Source organism: Taeniopygia guttata, chromosome 5 (assembly GCF_048771995.1).
Source record: "Taeniopygia guttata chromosome 5, bTaeGut7.mat, whole genome shotgun sequence".
In the NCBI taxonomy this organism is placed as follows: Eukaryota; Metazoa; Chordata; class Aves; order Passeriformes; family Estrildidae; genus Taeniopygia; species Taeniopygia guttata.
Genome location: NC_133030.1, coordinates 3,655,793 through 3,680,097, shown reverse-complemented (window position 1 = coordinate 3,680,097; position 24,305 = coordinate 3,655,793). Strand labels below are relative to the sequence as shown.

Sequence of the window (24,305 nt, the reverse complement as noted above, 5' to 3'; positions counted from 1 at the left end):
AAAATAGTTTTGAAACTTGTCATTTGTAGCAGACATTTTGGGGGGGTTAATCTTTTTTTGATGGTGAGTAGTGTTCAGTGAAGCAGCTCATTGTGTACACAGCTTGTGAATAGCATCATTGATAGCAAAAAGCTACAGGGTAAGTATACATTTAATTGATTTCTTGATCAGGAATGCTTCTGCAACAGGCAGAACAATGGAGCTTTATTATGCTTGGTTGGTTGATGTGAATGTGGAATAATTCAGAAAATGGGGAGATGTCCAGAGCAAGAAGCACATAAAATACAGCTGCTGTAAGGTGATCTAACACATGAAGCTTTTTGGGAAGAACTGAGACCACAGAAACTGAAATTTGATTTATAAATCAAAGATAGGAGTCCATAAACATGTTTTTAGTATGTAGGGATAATGTAAATAAGCAAAATTCCCTCTTTTGTATTCCTTTCCCCACCCCTTGGTTTGAGCAAAATAGCAAAAACAGGGTAGGAAGACCTGTGGACCCATTTAATATGGAAGGAAGAGATAAGTATTTATTCTCTTCATGAAGGGAATATTTTATTTTTCTTCCCTATCATGTGCAACACAATTGTCTCAGTAGTTCTTTTAATATCTCTAAGAGCCATTGTTTCCAACAGGAGAGGAGCAGTGTGTCTTTCAGGACTGTATTCCTGATATTTCTCTGTTATCATCTTGATATTTGTATGCAGCTATATTAATGATTTTCAAAAATTAATCCCAGTGATTAGTTTTCCTAATATTTCTGGTAGATCTCATTCACAATATTTCAATACCTAAGTGTTTCAATATAGATGTATTTCTCGTAAACTCATTTTGCTTAGTCAAAAACCATCACAAAAAGGCTGATGCTGAATTAAGAAGCAACAGTCTAAACGTAGTTAATATTTGGAAGAACATGGGAAAAATTATTGGGACAAGTGCTCTGTTGTGATTCTGAGAGCTTGACACAAAAAAGGTGAAAGGCTAAAGAACAGTCCACTTCTTCTAGTCCATCTGTAATGGAATTTTTCTTTCCAGTGCCTGGTCTGATCATATTAAAGAGGCACAGAAAAATTATTATGAAATTATTATGAATGGAAAAGATTCCATTTTTTTATGGAACAATAAAATGGAGTTTTGTAAATGCAAGCCAAATAGGAGGATTGTTTCCATTTTCACTTGGACATCTTCACCATCTCTAAATTGCTTGTATAACACATATTGTATAAGGCAAGCTCAGCATTAAATACCATCTCAGTATGTTTTTTTTTAGTTATATGGGAAACTCCTCTTAGAGCATAAGAATGTGGAAATATTAATATATAAAGTTTGGAAGTGTATGTGGTTGTTACTAAACCAAACAAATACCAGTTGTATTATCTGTAAGAATTTGTGCTTCCGTTCTCTAATTTTAAAATAACTTAAAGTGAAAAGACAAAGTTAATGTTTTCTTTGGTGGACTACGTCCAAATTACCCCAGAGTTCTGTTTGTACATAAGGAACTTTAAAGCAAACAAGCCAACTCAAGCAATGCAACATAAACTGTTATAACTGTAAATATTACTTCCTAAAATAGTATTTGATGGACTCCAAAATTGCTAAATAATTCTCACATTACTTTTGTATGAAATATCTCAACAAGTATATATTAATAGAAATTGGGTTAAATTTAGCAATAGCATTTTGCCAAGAAAGAAATTTATTGAAACATAGCATTTGGTTGCTATGTTTCACTACGAAGTATACATTGTGGTTAAAAAATGGGCACATGACCTAAAGCAGATATTTACAATAAAGATGGATCCAGATTTGAGATGACATCTAAAGATTTTAAAATTAACTTGTTTTTTCCTCAAGAAAGAGATTTTTTTTCTTTTTAAGTATACACTTGCGTGATTAACACTTGGAATTCCTGTTGAAAACCATTAGAGGGATAACGAAGGTTTGCTTAGCATGTTAATTCTTTACACTACCAAGTGTATTTTGAGGACTGGAGTGCTGTGCTTAGTCACAAACATCACAATCCAGATCACCATTTAAAGACTTCTGCAGAGGAATGCTTTCCGACCTGTGCTTTGGAAAATGTTATGTTTCCAGGTATCATTGTGTCAAATTATTATTTTGGGTTTTGCCAAGTAAATCTCAGGATTTCAGGGGGGAAAAAGGCAACTTATTCCACAGTGACTTTATTATCTTTCCATGAAGTGTGATTTATATGCAACATGAAATATGCAGAATTATTTGCTGTAGATTTTACTGAAAGACACTGGCAAACGTAAAACTTAGGGAAATGATCATTTCATGCTGTTGTTGATGACAGTACTCCAGTGAAATACAAACCATCTTAAATAAAAACCAACTTTTTGTACATTTTTATTTGAATTTTAGCACAGAGAGGAAAATAAGTAAAAAGGTCTCCTATATTGCCTTTGGATTTGTGTTTTGTTTTCTTTAAAACAGCATATGTATTTTTGCAAGTCGCCTCTATTTCCTGTTGTCCAGGAAATGAAATATTTGCTGGAAACCTATTTATTTCTCATGTTCTTTATCCCCCTTACTTTTGCCTCTTTCAAGTTTGGTCAAGCAAAATTAATGGATCCTAACAAACAATTATTAGATAACTTCACCTTGCATTCATGTTAAACATAAATCCTTGATAAATAAGGTCCTGCATAACTTTTCATTATAGCTTTTATTGTTCTTTGCCTGACTTCTATGACTTTGTATCCCCTTTCTTCCCCCTATGTCTAGGCCTTCTTCCATGCAGCTGTTCAGTGTTGATTTATTAATATGTTAATAATTATAATAATGAATGTTAAGTTATTCTCAATTGCATAGTTTGAATACTATTCAGCTGGTAAAGTCATAAGCTGACACTATGGTAACAGCTAGCAGCATAAAATTTTGAAATTGTTCTCAATGAAACTTTAAGTTGTTGTGGTGTTTCATTATATAGTGCTATTTTAAGAAAATTTCTGGATATAATATTTTCAGTTTTAATTCTCTTAGCATTTTCTGTGAATGTTCAAAGCAGAGTTTGACAAACCATTCTGAGAATATTCCTTTGGTATTCTGTGTTGATGATGCTGCCCAGCCAAGAAAACACAATTTTAATGGCAAATTATTTGGACTGAGTAAGAGTACAGTTCTGAGCATCATTTTAATAATGTTCTTTCAGGTAATCCATTAAAAATGTCTTCTACAGCTTGAGTGCTTTGGAAATGTTGATTTTGTTACAAAGCATTTTCTTTACCACTTGTATTCCAGCAAAGTTGGGCTGTTTTCAGCCCAAAACTCAAATCACCTTCTCCTTATTGTTGTGTGCATTTTAACCTGCCATAAAATTGAACAATATTGTCACAGCTTAAATAAAGTCAAATAAATCTAATTCATTATGCCAGAAAGCCTGAACCCCCAAAACAAACCCAAACAACAAACCAACAAATGTCTGGGAAAAAGTAAAACTTGGAGCAGAATACTCATCTGCTCACAACTCAAACTTGAGCAAAATGCTCATCTGCTCACAACCCAAACTTTGAGAAGAATATTCATCTGCTCACGACCCAAACTTGGAGCAGAATACTCATCTGCTCACAACCCAAACTTGAGCAAAATGCTCATCTGCTCACGACCCAAACTTGGAGCAGAATACTCATCTGTTGACAACTGTTTAGTGGCACGTATGAGAAGAGAAAAAAAGTGTCCGGAATGTCATGAAAACCAAGCGGGCTTCTGGCTTAAAAGGCATTGGTGGTGTCAGCAGCGGCAGAGGGAGGATTTGGGTGTTTTAACTCCGTTTCTGTGCTTTGGTGCTCTGTGAGCCTGCCCAGCCCAAGCCCCTCACGGTGCCCGTCCCGCTGCTGCTCCCTCGGGGCACCAGGCGTGCCGGCCCGGAGCCTGGGGAAGGGCAGGGGTTTGGAATTACGGCTCTTTCCAGGCAGATTTGCGCCTAGACGGGGCAGGGTGAGGCGTCCTGCTCCGGTTGTCCCGGAACAAGGTGAAATCGGTGCTCACGGAGCTGCGCTGCCGCTGCCGCGCCCCGCGGGGCCCTGAGGGCAGCGCGGCCTCTCCGGGAGGCGCCGCGGCCGCTGCCCGCAGTGCGGGACAGGGGCTCTGTGCTGCTGCTGCTGCTAGAGAACAACCTCCCCCTGGAGCTAGGGAAAACAAGGTGTGTGTGATTTTATCTCTTTTTTATAATTTTTTTAGTATTTTTTTTTTTTTGAAAAAAGCAGTTTTCCAGCTGGGCCTGGGCGGCTGCAGCGCTCTTAGCGTCTTGGGCCTGCCCTGAGGAGAGCGGTGTCATTGCTAGATTTTAGTATGTAGGGCTTAGTGTCTTGCTTTTCGTATGGATTGTTTATGCCATGCCCCATGCAGAATGTGGAAATACTGCTTGAATTTAGCCAGGCTGCTTGCCTCTGGGTATACGGTCCATTTCATCCTGCCACAGTACTGTGAGGAAAATACGTGAACACCTGGGACATCTCTGTCAGTGCTGGGGCAATATATGTTTAATGTAAAAAAAAACCCAAACTAAATGTGTAGACAACAGTAGAGCTGCAAACAACAACTCTGAGCTGCAAAATTAGGGAAATTCTAATTTGTCATTCACTTAAGAATTAGAACAAATATATAGGACATCCACATTAACTGAGGATTTCTATTAGTATATTTCATGTTCATGGTGGAGGCTAACATGAAAGAGAGCTCTGAAAGTACCATGTTCATGGTATTTGTGTCATCTTCGAAGTGTTGCTGTTTTTTTTCTTTCTTCTGCCTTTTGCATTCAAGTTTTCGTCACAATGTAATGTAATTATGGTATTCTAATGCATTTTTACAGAAAGTTCATGCATCCTGCCTTCTGTACCTGTTGATCATGTATCAGGCTGGGTACCCAAAGAAGGAGGCGGACTCCTGCCTGCTCTCTGCTGTTCTGGGGTTTTGGGGATTCTGTGGCACGGAGAGGAGACATAAAACATTGTGTTCTGGTGCAAGGCTGCTCCTTGCCTTCTGCTGCCATTCTTGGCCTCCTGTGGGAGCTGTTCCAAACCTGGTGCTGCAGGCACATCCTTACTCCTACTTTAGCAAGTGAGATGCAGACATAAAAAATTAGGACATTTTTCCTATGATGAGAGTCTATTTTTTTGTCACTAATCTTGACATTATCAATAATGCTCAGGCAGCCAAGAAACAATTTTCATACATCATGCCCCACGGAGAGAATAATATAATTCCTTTTGAAGCTTTATCATAGGGATACCATGTAAGTACCAATAGCACACCAATGGCAATGTCGGTATAAGTTAAGTACCAATAGCACACCAATAGCAATGTTGGTAGAAGTTGTGTTGAGGAATGGTTTGAGGAGGAAAAAGTTATACTTGTCAGACACATTTAAAGGAAGAGAGAGGATAAAAAAGGAAACAAACCAGCCTTCAGGGAAATCAGTTCTTTCCAGATATAAAGTAGATACCCCCAAACTGTTGGAAAGAGGTTAAATATCAATAGTGCCTGAACTTGCTGGCACAGCACAAATCTGTTACTTGCTTATATTATATTATTTTGAACTGATCCCCTGCTTGATGGTACTAATTATTTCCTTTTTTACACTTGTTAGAGGTATTCCACCACTATCATTACAAACAGGCAGCAGCTTGGAATGCTCCCTGAGCACATCCACTCTTTTTGCAGTGTTGCAGCACTGAGAGCTGCAGCTGTGCCTTCTTTGTTCTGGCAGGGCGCTACTGCCGGACACGGAATTTCGCTGGAGCTCTCGGTGCTTCAGGCAGCTTAGTCTTGGGCTGATTTATTTGGAGAACAGTTCGATTTTTATTCGGTGGCCGTGGCTGTAGCTGCAGTACACCCAGGACTGCACAGTTCAGTTGGATGTCGACTAGGTGGCAGCATGGTGTTTGGAACGGACACGAGCTGCTTTTCGGCTCCTGTGCCGGTAAAGTTTGGGTAAACCTGACTTCTGTCAATCCCTTCCTCACTTGGTGTCTCTATACCAATAGCTAAGAGCATGCTGACTAAGTACTGAAAATTATTAGGATGAAAAGGCTAAGGGAGGAGAATTTAATCCCACAGACAAACATGCTGTAAGCAGAAACAGTTTTACAGTTTTAATCAGAGTGCTGGTGTTTATGGTTTCCTCTTTTAATTTGAGCTGAAATGAGTTAAGGTATCTTTTGCTAGATTTTTAGTAATATTTTAATTGTGGTTGAAAAAAATTTCAGTTATTATGTATGGTGTTACTATAGTAATGTCCTATAAAAGACAAATAAAATATGTAATTATTTTTGATTACAGAAAGTAAGGATCCTGATAATATATATCTGTGTTAGCTTTACTAACCAAATTATAGTATATGAAAACTTAATCACCTCTTTTTGGAACATGCTGGCTAGCTTCTGAAAGATTATGTATTTTCATCAAAAGAATTCAAGTTACTGGAGGCAACCTCTTGTAGTGGGGGCAAAAAGGCAGATCCCAAGCAAGGCAGTACTTGGGCAAGCAGCTCCAGTCTTTTAAATTTCATCCAGAATTCAACAGGCAGCTAACAGACTTTGGAGCAACTGACAAAATTCTTTAAAACTTCACCCTTCAATTGCATTTGCTATAGCTCTGTATTTGATGGGAGTAATCTTTACTGCATTATGATCTCAGAAGCTGATTTGGAGCAGTGCAATAATTTATTGGAACCCCTTTTATCACAGCAGCATGAAGTATTGCAGGTTGAATAAAAAAGGGCTCCCAGAGGGACTTTCCCATATGCTTTCTGGGTCATCAGTTTGCTCTTCTCAGGAATGTGTTGTTCAGCTTCCCTTTTTTTTTTTTTCTTTTTTTTTTTTTTTTTTTTTTTTTTTTTTTAAATTCACATGTTGAAACAGAGCTGGAAATGTGGAGGGAAAAAAAATCCACTTTAAAGCTTCTAGGAAATCAGGAAAAGCAAAACAGCCCACCAAGGCCCATTGCTTCTTGACAAAGAAAATCTGAGGGTTCTGAGGGTTCTAGCAGCTGAGAGTTCTTTGTTTAATGCTTTTCCCACAATTCCATTAATATCTGAAACTTTGAAAAGCATTGTGTCATTCAGCAGATTGTTTCAGATTGCAGGAACAATCTGTTTCAGCAGATTGTTTCAGAATCTTTTGGCAGCAAAGATTCCAAAGCAAGTTTTTAAGGACAATTGTTTTGCTCTCTTATGGGGCCAGTGTTGGTCTCCCAGCCCAAAAGGACACAATACTTTCCTAGGCTTTGAGAAAGGTAACTTCAGAACAAGTGTACAGCTTCCACACTTAAAACCTTCACACTTATCGAAATGTTAAACAAATACCATTGATTTTAGGCCAGAAACTGCTAGTACCAGAGATAAGGGCAGTTTGATGTGACTAGGGCTGCCTTATCTTTGGAAAACAAGAAGCATGAGCATGTTTACAAATCTTTTCCTTGGATAAGATGTGCTGAATTGTAGGATATCTCTTATATGGAGTATACCTCTATTATTTTAAGTCTTCAGCTGCTAGAGTGGCAAAGAACATCATCTGTGCTTTCTTTACTTTGTATTTTATACCCTGTCTGTTTCAGAGTTTCTGTCATGAGCCCTCTGGATGATTCTGTCCTGTGTAGTTAAGGTAAGCTAATAAAAATATAAACTCAATATATAGGGAAGCACATGGAAAAGGTAAATACACCTACTTTTTGAGAGTAGGTGCAGCAAAGTAGTATTAATGCACTGATAAAAGGCTGGAGAATGTTCTCCAGAAAAGCCCTGACGAAGCAATCTGGTCTCCAAAGATGTGCTGTCCCAGCACAAATTGCACACTGCCACTTACAGGAGAAAAAGCAGCATACAATCCAAATTTTTGCTCAGGAAAGATTTAAAAATCCCCAAGTTGCAAAGTCAAGGAAGAGAATTACTGTTCACTTTAATTCAATAGAAGAGACTTTTAACTGGATTTTTGTTTGTTATTCATGAGACCTTTTGCCCAACTTGGGACAAGTGTTCTTACATTGTGTGTACTTATGTAATGTATGGATAAAATAAGATTCTATGGAACTTTAGTATTAAACAATATTTATAATAAAATGAGTATAAAGCAGTCCTTTAAAATAAGAACTCTGCATTGACAATGCTACCTGATTTACTGTAAAATTTTTAAAAATCGTATAATCCTCTGCTTTCAAAAGACACAAGTTTGTCTCATTCCTCCTTCAAATGATTTTTGATTTAATATAATCTGAGTACAGAAATAAAAATATTAGATTTTTATTGTCTTCTGGTTTTGAATCTTTTTAGAGTCCACATCTTGATGTTCTGTTTTTAGGAAGAGCATAATTGTTTGTAAATGAACACCACAAGTGTATTTGTCTTAGCTTTTAGAACAAATTGTCTTGTAAGATTGGCAGTATATTTTTGAAAACTGAAAAGTTCAGGGATATTTTGAAAAGTGGATAACTTCTAAAGTTTTTGAGGACTGCGAAGGGAATTTTTTTTGTCTTGTATGATTCTATAATGATTTGTAGATCATCATAATTGCAGATGACAATGAGTAAATACGATGATTTTTTAAATAAAACTGTAGAAGGGCATCTTTAAAATAGAAGTTGCATGGCAAATCCCCTTTTAGGAAGGAAGAATTTTTGTTAGATAGCCCTGTGTTGTATAGAGAGATGTGATTTCTGGAATTGCTAGAGGTATCCCTGCCTTTCTGAGAACCTGCACTCTTTAGCTCATTTGCTTTCATTTGTACGTGTGAATGGAGCTACTCTCAACTAAAACCTGAAAGAGCTGCAAAAGAAGCTACCTCAAAGGAAACAGACCAGAGGCTGAACCAGCAGAGCTCACTGAAGAGGGTGTGTTACACCCCCTAATCTGGGGTATGCTTCTCATGTCAACCCTTTTAGCCCTCTGCATCCCAAAATCAGCTCCTGGCATGGGAGCTCTTTCACAGCTCAAAGGGGCTGCACTGCTGGAGCTGTCCAGATGGACTCTGGGCAAACCCAGTGAGCTTGTTGGGTTTAGGTGGTGTCTGGTGCACACAAATTGCTGCTTTTCCCACCAAAGGTGGTATAATTCTTATAGGAAGATGTGGGATGGAGGATGGAGGAGAAAATGAAAAATAACGTTTGTCTATCAGTCTGTAAATTGAAGGATCAAACTTTAGGCAAGGTCAAACATAACTGCATTAAATATTTTTCAGCCTGTAGAAACTTAAAAATAAATAACCCTACCTAACAGAAAATCTCTGGATTTAAAGTAGAGGAAAAAAAAGCAACAATAGTAATAGGGATAAAGCTGCCTTCAAAAATTATCATTATTTTTTAAAATCAAATTGAGTCCAAAAATTTAAGACCCAGTAAAATACATTTTAGGCTGCCTAAACCTTTACATACAGGTTATTAGCAATGGTTCTTAAACAATGTAGCTTATTCTAGTTGTCTTTTCTGTAGTTGTCTTTACAGAGGCCATATACCCAGTTGTGTTATAGTCCACATTTTATGACACTGCGTGCCCGTAAGTTTTCTTATCATTCAGGAATCCCACCTGGCTTATGGGAGACAGACATGATGTGTGGAATCTGGAAAATAATGAACATCTGATTTGTTTTCCCAGTTCCTTCTGGTGAGCTCTTCCTGGCAGAATGATGGAGTCTGGGCTTTTATGCCCCTTTGGTACAGCTGGCTGTTTTCTAATTCCTAAACTTACATCTGAGCTATAACTTCAGAAAATCAACGGAATTTAAGGATTTATCTTGGTTTTGTTTTTTTGATATAGCAATGGATTCTAGACAAATCTTTTAGTTCTCTCCAAAACAAGAAGGTATTTGAACAGTATCAAAAAGACATTTCCTTGAAGAGTGAAGATGTATGTAAGACTTATTGCTTTATTTTTTATCAAACAGGCAGAGCTGCTAAATGTATTCCAGCCTTTAATGATCATAAGGGGAACCTTATCCTGTCTACAGAGGTTATTTATTTACTTATAATATGTATGTCTTGTATAAAATTCAGTGGTATTGTGCCAATTCTTGTATAAATATTTAAAAAATTAATTTCATTTAAAAGCAAACAGTGTTTTATACTCTTCAGTTTAACCTGACAAAAATCTGGATTATGCTCGTTACCCCATAACCTGACTTGATGGTTCCACAGCAGCACTAACATCTTGACCATAGAATAACTCAGCATATTTAGATTTAAATCCTGGCTCTTAACAGGACACAACTGTGTATGTGAGTGTATTAGGTATGCTCTGTGCCTGGATGAATTCATTTCAGTTGCATAAACTTTTGTACTGTTTTTCACAAATTGTCATGGAAATGTTTCTTACAGGTGAAATATCAATTTTAGTAGGCTGAAGCACAGAGGTGATATTGCTGATTCTTGTAACTTCTGTACTTGCATCTGGTGGGGATAGATACCTTTTTATTGCCCTCATTTTAATAAGAAGTTATTAGACTTAAGCAGATAAACTTTATCCATTAATGTTTTCATTCCTGAGTTTCACCAAGCAGAGAATTTAATACTTATGCTTTAGTGTAATTTTTTTGGAGGCAGCATTTGCGAACACCTTAGGTTATGTTGGAGCAGATGTTTTGTCTCCTTGTGTAAGTAAGATAAGTACTGGTAAACAAATAAATAAAATCAATTATTGTTTATTAAGGTAGAAACAATCTTAAAAATGGATCCAGCCTATACTGAAATGCTATAAATTACCCTGTTTCTAAAATAAAACTCAAAGTGTTGCAAAAATGTTCCTGAAGGGGGTTTTGTAGAGAAATACTATCAAATTCTGCACACATGCACTGCTGGAATGTGTTAAGTTAAATAGCAGGGGGAAAAGATTTCCAGGCGGTTTTTGTAAGATATTGCTCTTGGTTGCACTTCTGGCGTTTGAATGTTTTAGTTAATATCAAAGCCTGCAGTTGTTATTGTGGTAAAGTGATAGTGTGAAATTGATGCTGTTATACTATAACAATAAGGACGTGACTCATGTATTTTATGTACACATGCATTCAACTGTAGTGACAAATGGCTTCATGCTGTGTGATTAAATGCATATTAGCATTTGCCCTAGGCATTTGATTATTACCATCTTTACTTCATTACATTACCACACTGTATGGCCATATAATTTATAAGATAATACAGACATCACTTTGTTGCTGATAGGAATTATTCTGTTTTATGGATGGTGTCCTTTAATTTTGCCTTTCATGGATTATAAAATTGGTTAATATCTGCTGAAGTGAATCACTGGAGAAGCAAATAAAGATGTTGGCCTCAGGTCACAGTGTCATTTGTGATACTGGCAAAATCTTACAGCCTCATTTATCCCTGTACATGATTGATAACACCATGGGTTAAATGGAGAAAGCTTTGCTTCCATTAAAGGATCATCATGAATGAAGACCTCCCACTTAAAAGTCAGGCATGATGAGAAGACAAGAGACTATCTACAGGTCAAATTAAATAACTTAAATAATTTAAGTGGAATGACAGTGTAATTTGTTCATTCTGTGTTATTACCCTGACCCCTATCAGGCTTATAGGCTAGCTTACTTTCTAGTGTAGGGTATTTAAGATGTAATTTTTAATAAGTGCTTTTCAAAGATATAAAGCCCTTTATGGCACTTAAAATTGTGTTAAAATGGATTTTTTAATGTGCTTTTAAAAAAGTAATTTTTGTCCTTATTTTGTTAAATTTAAAGCGAATAGTAGGAAAGCAAATGTAGTAAATGCTTCAAAATAGGAAATGTAGTCTTTCACTTTCAAAATGCTATCACATGTGTGTTTTAGATTTTTTAAAAATTATTTTATAGGTATTGTGACAAATGCCGGTTGCTAAAGTAAAAGTGCATTATTTGGAAATAACTTTTTGATTTGACAGAAGATTTTTATTTTGTATTTTCTATGGTGAAGGGCATTTATTATTTATCCTCTATCTTTACGGTAGCTCTGGATTGTTGTGTTAATGTGTGATATCAAAGGCAGGGATTTCAATAATATGAAGGATAATTAAAATGATTTTTAAAGTTTATTATTATATTTTGTATATTTTTGTTTCTAGTCAGGCACAATGTAAACTCCCTGGCAGGTGCTGAGTTTTTTGAGCTCTCGGAGGTGGAAGAGACCGCAGGGGAACTCGGAGGAGGGCAGGAGGAGAGTGTGTAACCCCCCTGCAGCTCGCAGGTTTCAGCAGCAGGCTGTGAAGCATTTTGTGGCAGTCCTGGCAAAGCAGCCCGAGTGCAAATTGCCCGTGAGAAAACAGCGCTGTCACCATGAAGGGCTGGCTGAGGACTCAATGAGCTTCACTCACAGAGCGTTTATCAGCACTCACCGCATTACCGAGGGAAAGTCTTGTTTGTCAAGTGCTCCTGCTGAGACCACTGAGCTGAGAGAAAGCCCTGGATGCCTGAGGCCCCTTTGCTTCTGTTCCTTGGAGTACAGCATTGGTTTGAAAATATCCCCTTGGGAAAAGGATTCTCAGATTGCTTCTGTGATAGGAAGGAAAATCACAAGCCCCAATGTGTATCAGTTAATGTACACTCTTCTACTGGTTGGCCTGCATAGGAATAATTTTGTAACTGAAGTGCACTTCTTCAGGTGCTCCTGTTCTTGTAGGGTGAATCCTTTTTCTGAATCAAGTTTTTTTTTCCCTTATTAACACAGCCTGCCAGCTTCTTCATTTGATAACAGCACAGTCTTGTAAAAATTCATCACTGTGGGATTCCACCAACTCCAAGCCTGGAACATCAGTGACAGCAATAGCATTAAACCATGTGTCATGTTTTAACATTATGCTTGTAAAAATCTTACCCTTAGCATGATGAAGAGTGAAATCAAATGGCTCTGTGCGTAGTTTATTGTGCATAATATTGGCATTTTTATTAGATTTGTTGTTATAGTCATGTCCCAATACTTTATATCGAACATTTGTGGTAGTTCTTCATGTAGTGGTACAGCATGTTTTGGTAAGAAAATAATTTTGAACACTTGAATGAAAGTAACAAAAAGTTTTAATGTGCTTTTGGGACAGATGGACTTACTTTATTCAAAGTTTTTTTGCTAAAATAGAAATAGTGGATTTTTATCCTAAAGTATTACATTAAAAAAAAAAAAAAATCCAAACAGCTTCAGTCTACAATGTCTGCAGATTGCCTGCACAATGCCTGATTCATGTTGGCACATTGACACAACAGATTTGTTGCCTGAAGTGCTACATGTTTGTACATGGTTCTTATTCAGGCTTTATTTGCTGCCTCTTCAGAAGTCCTTCAAACATATACATTTTGACACTGACAAAAGAATTTATATACTTCATATTGAACAGCTCAGTATTAATCATATGTTTTAAAATGAAAGACAAAAATGAGCCTGAGTGTTTTGGTTTTAGCAAAACCGTTGTTTTACTAACAGAATAATATTGTGGTGGGGCAGCTAAGCAAGGAGTCAATCTATTATCCAAGACCAAGCAGCTTAAATGTGATCTATGTTAGGGTTTTATTTAGACAACAGAAGAAAAAGTGGTGAGCCCTGATTTGTAGTTGTTATGGCCCCATGATACAGACCAGGTCTCTGCTCTTCCTGCAGGAATTCCTTCCTAAGGGTTCTGTGGCAGCAGCCAGGTCAGTCATAACTCCTGTGCTCTACCCCTGCCTCTGTAATTCTCAGTGCAGAAACACACAGGGTGTGTCTGGCAGGGACAGCATTCTGTGTTCTAGTGCACTGCTGAAAATGCAGTCTCAGGATTAAAAAATAGAATCTGGGGAAAACAAGTGAAATACCTACAGTTGTTACATTTTTGTGAATAAAATGTTGAGTGTTGTGGTCGCCTCTGGTGTCTCTAATAAACCTGCTTTGTTTTTGCAGAGACACCTGGGGCTTCTGTTTGTGTAACTCCTTGCTTGACAACAGTTGATGCAGCTGGCTCAGAGTACATTTTGGTACAGGATCTTCTAGGAAGAGAATGAGAAAGACTTCTTGATAAAATTCAGGTGCAGAGATTGCAAGCATTACCTTAAGTCCCTAATTTCAGACCAAAGATCTCTTCTAAAATTGGGCCTGTCTTGTGATCGTTGACATCTTGAAGGTAGGCAGCAACATTTTCATGGCAACGTGTACATTGCAGCACCTTCATGTCAGTGCAGGGCAGTAACAATGGAAAAAACTGTACTACTCCTGTCTGCTCATCAAAGTTTTTGCTTAAAACTAAAATCAAGCCAAGAAATACAGAGGAGAAGCAAAGGAATATTGTGAATAAATATTGTGATAAAACAGTTTTCTTTTTTTTTCTACAGTAGTGCACATTACTTTAAAATGAAAATATTGATAATGACATAGTATCTATAAGTAGTAGTTTTATTTTTGCAAAAGGATTCTGCCTCCATATTTGAAGGTTTTGCAGTTTGAGTATTCTTTCACAAATAAACTGGAAATACCTGTCTTTATTTTGCAGAAAGGAGCTCAAAGAATGGATGAAGACTTTAAAGCACAGGCATTTGACTCTACTCTTCCAAGTCCATCAGAGACTTTACTTTCCATTCGACTGTTAGACTTCAAAACAAGTTTATTGGAGGCAATAGAAGAACTGCGTATAAGAAGGGTAAATTTGTTTAAATTGGATTTGGTCTTTCTTTGTCATATTTCTGTCTCTATGTAGTTAATCACAGAAAATGCTGCATAAACGTGGTTAAACCTCATGCTGTATTTTAAGTGATTCACCAACCAGAGTTTTGTTTAAAAATATAATAGAGTGTGTTACAAATTTCCCTGTAGACAGAACAAAGGTAAAAAGGTTGTATGGGAATGAATTTGGTTTTTCTGTAACAACATAAGAAGTTGCAAGGGTTGATACTCAGGCTATTGAGAAAAGCTCCATTAAATTATTATCTTTCATTATAATTCTTCTCTTTAACAGCAGTCTTTGATACAAAATGAAAAGAAGAATCAAAGCATTTTCCAAGTCCCCAAGTCTTTCTCATTTCATAATTGATTTGCCAGAAAAGTGGTGATTTTGGCTGTTTACTTGTGCTTTTCAGAATTACCTATGCGGGCAAAGAGCCATATTAAAACCACTTTATTTCACCATTTTTACATTGCTAATCTGTGGAGCTAGACCCCTACAATAATAGTGTATTGAGTATTAGGGGTGGGGGTATTTTGTTTTTGAAATTAGCTGAGTCATCTTGTAGTAGTACGAAGGTAAAATTGCTTCTGTGCTGGTAAAGGCAGCTGCTTTTTCTTGTAGTTAATTTGTCACTTGTATTTTTCTGTGGTTACTTTTTCAGTTGTGTGTATGTAAACATTTTTTTCTATTTCTCCCCTTAGAGTTTCTGAACTCCTGTGTGTATTGAATGACCTAAAGTGTATTTTTCTTCATCTGATAAATTTGACCTGTTCAAAAGATGTGTATTATTACTTTTAAAATATTAGTATTGATGACATGCTTGATTTATGCTTATTTTGATCTAAATGAAATGCTATAATCCTCTCTTTAAAAGCTATAACAAAAGAATGGCTGCCATTAAAAAGAAAAAAAGAAAGAGAGAAAGGCTACATGATGGTACTTTCTTGGTGTAGTATTGTTAAAGCCCCCATGGTGTGATCCCCAGACCTGTGTTAAAATGGAATGTGTTTAGTCTAGTCAAACTATTTTGCTATTAAAAGACTGAATAATTTAACTCTATTGTTATATATAATAAAATTAAATATATACATATCTATATTATACTATTATAATGATCAGAATGTACTTTTCTTTATAAAACTGCTTAGCTGAATTTACATGGTTAACTCAATGTTGCACTTTTAATACACTTGGTCAGAGCCTAAAGTGTTCATGGAGTGCCATGGGATTTAATCTTTTGGCATTTTTATTTGGGCTTTTATGCCTGTTTCGTGTCTGCTGTACTACAAGAGTTTGTGACTGTGATTTTGTAAAAGTTGTCTTAGAAGGGTGAGTAATTTTTTGCCTTGAAATTGTTTTTAGGTTCAAAATTGATGCAAATGCTAAGAGCCAATTTCACAATTAAGACAGGGCCCCAAGTTTTTAAAATAGCTGTGCTTTTCTTTACCCTAGAAAAATATACATGCATGTATATATTTACCTGTTTAGTTAGAAAATTAGATAAAAAAGTAAGCATTTTACTGACAGCCAGTTTGAAATCTTGGAGGGTCCTTTAATGCATTCCTGATTGGTTTTGGTAGTTCAGGGCTGCTGGCTTACTATATTTGAAATTTGGAATATAAAACACAAGTGTTTTGAAGAAGCAAGAGTTATTAAATAATGAGGCTTATTTATTATTTATTTTTTATCTTTTTAAGTAGAATTTTGTATGGTTGTTTTTGTTTTAAAATGCCCCTAAAAAAAGCTCTCCCAATTTTAGCTATGAATTTCTTCCAAATTTAGTCAATGTGAGGTTATTCTGTAAATTTTTAATCAGCCCTGAGAGAAAGGTAGTGCATAGACCAAAATACAGGGATAACTCAGAGAATTAAAGTTCTTGTCTTGCACCATGCTAATTTTTCCATGGCCAAGAATGAAACACACAAACTTAAGCTGTGTGTTAAACTTAAACTCATCCGCTCCATCAGAAAGTGGAGTAAAATGGAAAATTCTGCAGGTTTCTTGCTACTTCTCCCACTTCCTTGTGAGGTTCACTTGACTGATAACCTGAGGGAGGCACTAGAGCCAGTACCAAGGATTTTACTCTCAGTTTTGTCTTTGACCTCTGGCTTGGCCTCAGATGAGATTATTTTACCTCTGTTTGCTTCTGTTTTTCTTCCCCTTCTTGGTCTTGCTTGCCACTTCAACAGGAGACTCTTTGGGACAGGGCCTATTGTGTATTTTGAGTTTAATAAACTGTCTGGAATGGTTGGTTAAGCTGCAGCACAAATTCAGATTAATAAAAATAAATTTGTGGATGAAATTATCTGTGTGAAACTAATAAAAAGCAAACTCTTAAATATGAAAATATTTTGAGAGATTTGTTGCAATCCTTATTCAATGTCATCATACTGTAGTTAAACTCTCAAAAGTACTTTAGAAGAGTTGCTCAGAGTAAGGGACTGTACATCTGTTTCATCTTCCAAAGGAAATCCCAATTCTTGATAGCTGTGCAAGTTTGTTCTGAAGAATAATTGCTTAAATGATTATACTTGATGCGGCTTCACTTTGTTCCTTTGGCTATTCACAAGGTCTTTGCTCCTCATAGGAATTGACATAATATGAATATGTAAGTAATTAAAAGCCGCAAAAAAATTGTATTTCTCTTTCCCTTGCCCCTCAGAGATTACTTCACACTCCAGTAGTTAGAGTATCTTTTGTTTTTTCCAGTTTAGCTCTCCCACTCATCTAGCACTGACTAAGCCAGTGATCCTTTTGTGCTGGATATCCCTTCACTTGCTTCCATGTCTGTCAGTCTTGCTCTGCAGCCAACTGAGTGCCTTCTTCCTAACAGCCTTTTAACTGGATTTTATACCTGAGTGTAAATTAGGGAATTCTTTTACTAGAACGACAGACACAAGGATAGCTGAGTATTGGGGAAAAAATGTAGGTATGTGGATTTAAGAGAATAAACAGCACTGAATTTCAGATCTCATGGCTTGTTCAAGTCAGCAAGCAGTGTGTTAGATGGTAATTTCTCTGTTTATGAATAATGTGGCTTTTGATTAGGAACTGAATACCTGCAGTTGGAGAGTGTTCTAAGTATCAATGCCGGCCTTTCTAGAAATATATTTTGATAGAAGAGATTTAAATAAAGAGTAATTGTAACCTCTGCAGTGGAGTCAGGGACAGACCAGTGAAAAATTTCCAAAGGAAAAATAGTGGTTTGTACAAATTTCTGTGTCTCTGCATCTGAAAGAAAGTTTTTGAGAATAGATTCCAAATATATGTGGCTATTATTTTTTGCTAACTGTTGTAACTATGAAAATTTAACAATGTTTTATCAGAAACTAAAGTTAGAATAATGCTTCTATGAGTATCTTCTCTCCTTTTAAAATTTGTCCTGGAAACAAAGCTTAAGAACAATATCCATGAGATCTACTAAAAATTGTACTGGTCTTCTTCATTTATGAAGGAATTTCTAATTATAGTATGAAACAATCAGAAATTGTAGTTTCTGTGAGTACTATTTGACCTGCATGAAAATTGGATGTGCAATTTTGTAGGAGGGAGACTGTAAGTTCAAAAAAGATACCTAGCAGCAGTTTTGGCTGCTTGGACATGAGCCAGCTGTACTCTGTTCCTAAATCTGTTCAGGGTCAAGAATCGAGGGGGCTTGACCAATCCACAGCCCATCTTGTAAAACTACAGCCTGAAGCAAACACTTTAAAGAAGGCTTGACACTTTCTAAAGGTTATAACGAGTAAATAAACCATCAAATTACTCCTCTTTTATTGTTATGGTAGTATTTTTTTATAAAAACACTTAAATCCATGTAGTCCTAAGGCATCTAATAAAAAATGAACACTTTTAAGGTTTGGTGGGTTTTTGATCCCTCATCAGAGTTATATACAATATTGTTCTCCTAAGTATAACAAAAACATTTTTGTCTTATTACATAGCTGATAGAACTTCTAAAAAAAAAGTCCTTCACACAAGTTTTAGAAGTTTTCAGTTCAAAATGGGTAAACTATAAATGTCCTTTGGACGATGTAAAAATGATGGATAAGGTTTATAACCGTTAGTGATTTCACATGAGAACATTTTTATCATGTAATTTTCATTCTCAGTTTAAGTATTTATGATGTTTATTTTTTTCGACCATAGTGCATACATGCACATTTTTGATAGCTTCCAGATACACCTTTATGATTTGGGAGTAAGTTGGAGGAGTTTTGTTCACTTAGAACTTTGGTTCTTATCCTCTTAAGTATTCACAGCAAAGGGCTCACTTAAAATGGAATTTAATGCCACTTTCTTACCATTTTGAGTAAGACTTTTGCTAATAATACATCATTTTCATAGGATTTGTTGCTTAATAACAGAAAAGATTGAAGAACACACCATTTTAAAAGCTTCAAGCCAATCTCATTTGGTTTCATCACTCAAGGGAAATTAGGGGGATGTATTTTCCTTCAGTACTTACAGAATAGGACCAGGAAAAAAATCATTGCAACTATGCATTACTATTTGTTAAAGGAGAACTGGGGATCATTGATAATATTTTAAGTTCTCTCTCTTTTTTTTTTTTTTTTTTTTTTTTTTTTTTTTTTTTTTTTTTTTTGCCTTAAGTCATATGAAATCTTTAGGTCTCTTCTCCATCTGTATTCTACCAGTATATATCAGAGAAGCAAAAGCTAAAGAACTTTTCTCTGTTCTCTGTGAGCCAAATTTTAATTTTAAATGCCTATTCAGTATTTTAAATGTAAAATTCACATGAGTGATGAGGCATATATTTAGAACCTGCAAGAATCTCTTGAAATGCTTGCGAGTAGCTTCCTATGGAAAGAAGTATGCTTCTCTACACACCTGTACCTATAAACTGTCTGCTAAGCAAGGAAGTCAATTTTGACCCCAAAATGCTATAAAAGATATCAATGTCAAAAAACTATTTTGAATCACTTGGGATATATTTTGCACTTTTGTTTCTATTGATAAATAGTGGGACTATTAATCAAATATTGTACTAAGTGAGAAAGGGTTGAAAAATCTTCAAAACTGTTTTGCATCAATAGTTGAAGTGTGGTAAATATCCTTGAATCAGAAACTTGGAACTCGTATGCATACTGGGCGTCAGAAAGAATTGCAGTATATTTTATAGCCATAAATTTTTGTATTATCTTCTTCACTTGGGAAGGAGAAAAAGCCTCCATTTGTTCTTTCAGAGTGTCAGGAAAGGTATTGCTTCATTATTAATTATTCATTCATTAATAGGATTGTTTTAGTCTCATGGCAAATAATAGTTGTTCACGGTATTGCAATTCAGTTGAATTTTACTTCAGTATTAAGAGAATGATCCTTTTGAGGACTTCTTTTATTTTTTATTAGAGAGATCCATGGCCTTTTTTCCCAAGTTGTGACTGTTTCCTGAAGGTTCTAACAAATTTTTGAGGTGTGAGTCGCTTCAAGAGTACTTGGATTTTTCCAACAATTAAGATTGCAAGATTTAAACTATAGTGAAGTTGAACTTAAAAACAGCATAAAATTAGCACATAATATATCAAAATGCACTATTCAAGTATTGGGAGTATTCTTTTACCCTCACACAGTCAGCTTGGCCCTTGCTGGAGTGTGTCCAACACAAGACCTCAGTAAATGTTATTAGTGCAACGATTCATCAAAGAGAAGCCAGGCTTACCTTAAAGTGGTTCCTTTGCCAAGCTGGCCATCAGTGTGCAGAGCAAAGGCAGGAAAGCAGTCTTTTGAAGCTCAGTGACACATTAGTGGAGCTCTCCAGGTCCTTGAAGGATATTCATTATTTTGACTATGTGCAAAAACAGGACAGTGCTGAGTTGCTTATGACATGCATCAAAAACCTGAGTATTGTTTTTGCAGGAAGTCGTGACTGTTAATAGGGGAACCTTTTGTTCTTCCTGTTTTTTATGAGTACTGGATTTGTGAAGGAAGGTCAGTGCTCATAAAAATTGGACTCCAAAGGGAAGCTGATTCCTGTTGGGAAAAATTAATACCAGAATGTTTCAGGAAAATTCACATAAATATTTAGGAACTGCGATTATCAGAAGGTAACTCTCATTTGTTATCAAAAGTGATAGTTTGATTCTTGACAAAGTGCTTCTGCAAGAACAGGATCTGTAACACACCTTCGTTCTATTAGTACCTTTTGTGTATCATGGAGGAACCTTTGGACTTTAGTAATGGTCTTCTCAGATTTTCTAGTAGCTCATCAGAAATATGTGTTGATTATCCATGATTCTGTTTCAGTTTCTTTTGGTAGGTCAGAAGGCTTCTTGGCACAGAAGATAATGATAAATATTTCACTTTTTTCCATAATAACAGCAGTAACCATGGACAAAAATTTTTCAATTGTCCTAGGAGACGTCACAAAGAATAAAGATCCAAATGCTTTGAGCTGAATTTTTAAGATGCCCCAAAGATTCAGAGTCATTAATTATGATTATCTGTATCTTTGACTACAGTAAATTCTTGAAGCACTTTTGCACCTCACTGAATTTCTCTTCATCTCAGTGTTTTGACTTTTTTATGTTTGTTTTTTAACTAGGAAACGGAAACTAATTATGAAGACCAAATAAACAAAATTGTTATAGAGAAACAAGAACTTGAATGGCAGAAGGTAACTTTCCTGTGTGCTTTTAGTGTTTTAACCGCTGAGATTTAATTTTTATATGTTAATATAAATTGAGATTTGTTACAATTCCTCTTTTAGATCTATTTTTATTTCAATAGTAGAATGTGCTAGCCAGTAGCTTATTATTTAGTCATGAACGTCTGTAGCTTTCCTTTTGATTTGGAATGTGCCCAGCTTAGAGAAGTTTTTAACAAGAGAATATAATAATGTTTGGCATTACTTGGAAATTTCAGTCAAAAGAGATGGAAATACTGAAGAAATAAGACATTTAGCTGAATCTGAGGCTTGTTGACACATTGGTGTGGGGGAACCTGTGTAGCAGCTTCTCTGTATTATGCTTGGCTTTGGCAAGTGCAAATATCAGTGCAGCAAACACCTTCACTTGCAATCTTTTGGAAGTGGTAATTTTTCCAGAAAGTTACTTTGAACATTAACTTGTATGTTATCCATACTCAGAAGTTTGTCAGCTTTTAAATGTTGGGAATGAAGTATTCAGTAACATTCTTCAGTGTAACATTCTTCTCAGAGTTAGGGCTTCTGAGGTTATGCTTTCCTAGGAAATGCATTCCCTTCTTTAATACAATCAAACCTATGACCCCTGTCACCAGGGCACAAGATAAAAGGCTTCACTCCGTATATTTTACGACCCCAGAAAAAACAATAATTTCAGCTCTATCCTTGATCTTGGGATATTTAACATCTTACTTGTAAAGTAAGGCTATTTCTTCTTGGAGTTCATCCTAACCATCTTAAATTAATAATCCTAACTCTGTGCTTTTCTTTCTTGAAAGATATATATGTGCACACAGAAACAGGAAACATTTTATATTTGTAAAAGCAAGAGTGCTTTCAATTTGTAACCCTTCTTTGCTTTTCTTAACCTAGCATTGCAGTGCTTAATATTCTGGGTTCAAAAGGGAGGATTTCCACCCATTCTAAGACCTTAACAGCAATTTAATTTACCACTCATAAAAGGATGGGACCTACAGGTAGTGAGGTGAACTCTGTTCCTGTACTTTGTACTTAACATTGGCGCATGGCAAAGCTCGTGTAAGCAATTGAGTGGTAGATTTTGGGAAATTGACGTGAGCAAATATTCTGGAACTTCAAATGAACAAGCTAATACAAATTTCCAGTCCCGGAGACTCCAGTAAGATGAAAATTCTAAGTATGACATTTAAATTGAATTTAAGACCTGATTGTTTCTGAATGCAGAATGATATTAACCACAGCAGTAGTTCAATAAGTAGACATCTTCCTCTGGTTTATCAAAGGTTCTGTTTTACCATTTCTTTCATAGATTTCCCTTTCAGTCAATATTTCTGTCATTCATTTTATTTTACATTAAATTTAACTGTCCAGTTTGAAATAAAGACATTACTTCAGCTAAGTCAATAGTACAACTTTTCTACATTTTATAAATATACCACTGCTGCTGCTCTTGAATAAATACACTCAAGCAAGGAAACCAGAATAACTGGAGAATATATTCCTTTAAATCTAGTGGGTATACTCATACTTCTGAAACATTACAATATCAAAGTCAATTTTGTTCATATTTAAAAAAAACCCAACCTGCTTTTTTCTTCAGTCTTCAGTCACACATACATGGAAAATTTCTTCCAAGCCTGAATTTCTGACAGAGATAATAGAATCATTTTATCTGATAGTCTTGTGTGTGAGGCTTGTTAGAAAATGAATATTTGTAGACACTCCCCTGTCTTTTTGAAAATAAAATGCCTCACTTGAATATACAGTACAAGGAGATGGTATGTTATAAAGAGTTCAGTGTTGGGGTTTTTTTCCATTACATCTATGATAAAGTTATATAAAGGATGACAGTTTAATGAAACCAAACTGATACCTACATAATTTATTCCATGATATTGCCTTGAATTCCCGTATTTTGTAGTGCCACCTTAATTTGGCAGTGCTGCGGATATAAAATTTTATTCCTGTGGTGAGCAGGAGTACTGAAGTGGGAATAGTTGACTTTTTGTGCCTGCAGTACTGCCTCTGCCTTGCTAGTGTACTTCACTTGCCTGTCACCACCTGGAGAAACCTGTCCTTGGACACAGGGCTGAGGGACAGCCTCAGGAAAACATTCCTCAGGACATTTATATGCTTCTGAATATTAATTTATGTACTGAGCATTGTTTGTTACATACAAATCAAAACTTTCTCTACTCATCTTATGATGAGGTATTAGGTAAATGGATATGGAACACCTTATCTCCATGGATTCTTGTCTTATCAAAAGGCATCAGCTCTCGCTTGTACAATGCGAAAGCAACACCAACTTGCTGGAGAAAACAGCAATTTTGGAAGAGATTGTATGTTTAAAAACTCTCAATTTCTATTAAGGCAGAAGAAGACATTTGACTCCTTGTGTATGAAATAGATTTTCAATTTATTTTCTCCCATTAGTTCTTTTTAATAGTCTAATTTATATTTATTTTTGTGCAGTCATTACTGGAATGTTTCCTGCCTCACACTAATATTTCTAAGCTAAACATTCATCTACATTTTGAGATAGCTGTTCAAGGACAGAGCCTCTTAACTAGTTTTCCCTAATATTTCAATGTTTAGAACTTAAAAAAACTGTTATTCCATGGCAAAGGTGAAGTATCTTATAGAGAAGCATGATACTTAACGATGTTGGAGATTTCCATCTTGTAGAGTATAATATTAGCCTATGAGATTATAATATGAAATAATAATGCAAAAAAAAAGTACATCTTCACTCATTTTCTTGATTTTATGGATGAGAGTAAAGCCAGGCTGGAGGGTGATAAAAATCTCATACTATTGCCTTACACTTAGTTATTTCTGGCTTCCTTCAGCTCTTTCAGGTAGCTTGTTAAATGACTAAAATTTTACTATAAATAGAATAACAGATAATTATTTTTCAAGGGGATTCTATTTTTAATGGGTATTAAAATTCTGTTGTAACTGCCTGGACCAGTGTCAAGATTCAGTCTTAAACTGGCAGTGGATGTGGATTGTTTCTGCAGGCTGATTGGATGGGTAGGAGTT

At 35.9% G+C, this 24,305-nt stretch overlaps 1 protein-coding gene across 1 annotated transcript in view; it reads left to right on the top strand.

The window, feature by feature from the left end:
• The first annotated feature begins 7,973 nt into the window (after positions 1 to 7,973).
• Positions 7,974 to 24,305, top strand: part of CCDC73 (coiled-coil domain containing 73) — a 55,906-nt gene continuing 39,574 nt past the window's right edge. Inside the window, exons 1-3 of the mRNA XM_072929444.1 lie at positions 7,974 to 14,086; positions 14,453 to 14,599; positions 21,183 to 21,254. Coding sequence (XP_072785545.1) covers positions 14,468 to 14,599; positions 21,183 to 21,254 — 204 coding nt within the window. The 5' untranslated portion in view covers positions 7,974 to 14,086; positions 14,453 to 14,467. The remainder of the gene's footprint in view (positions 14,087 to 14,452; positions 14,600 to 21,182; positions 21,255 to 24,305) is intronic.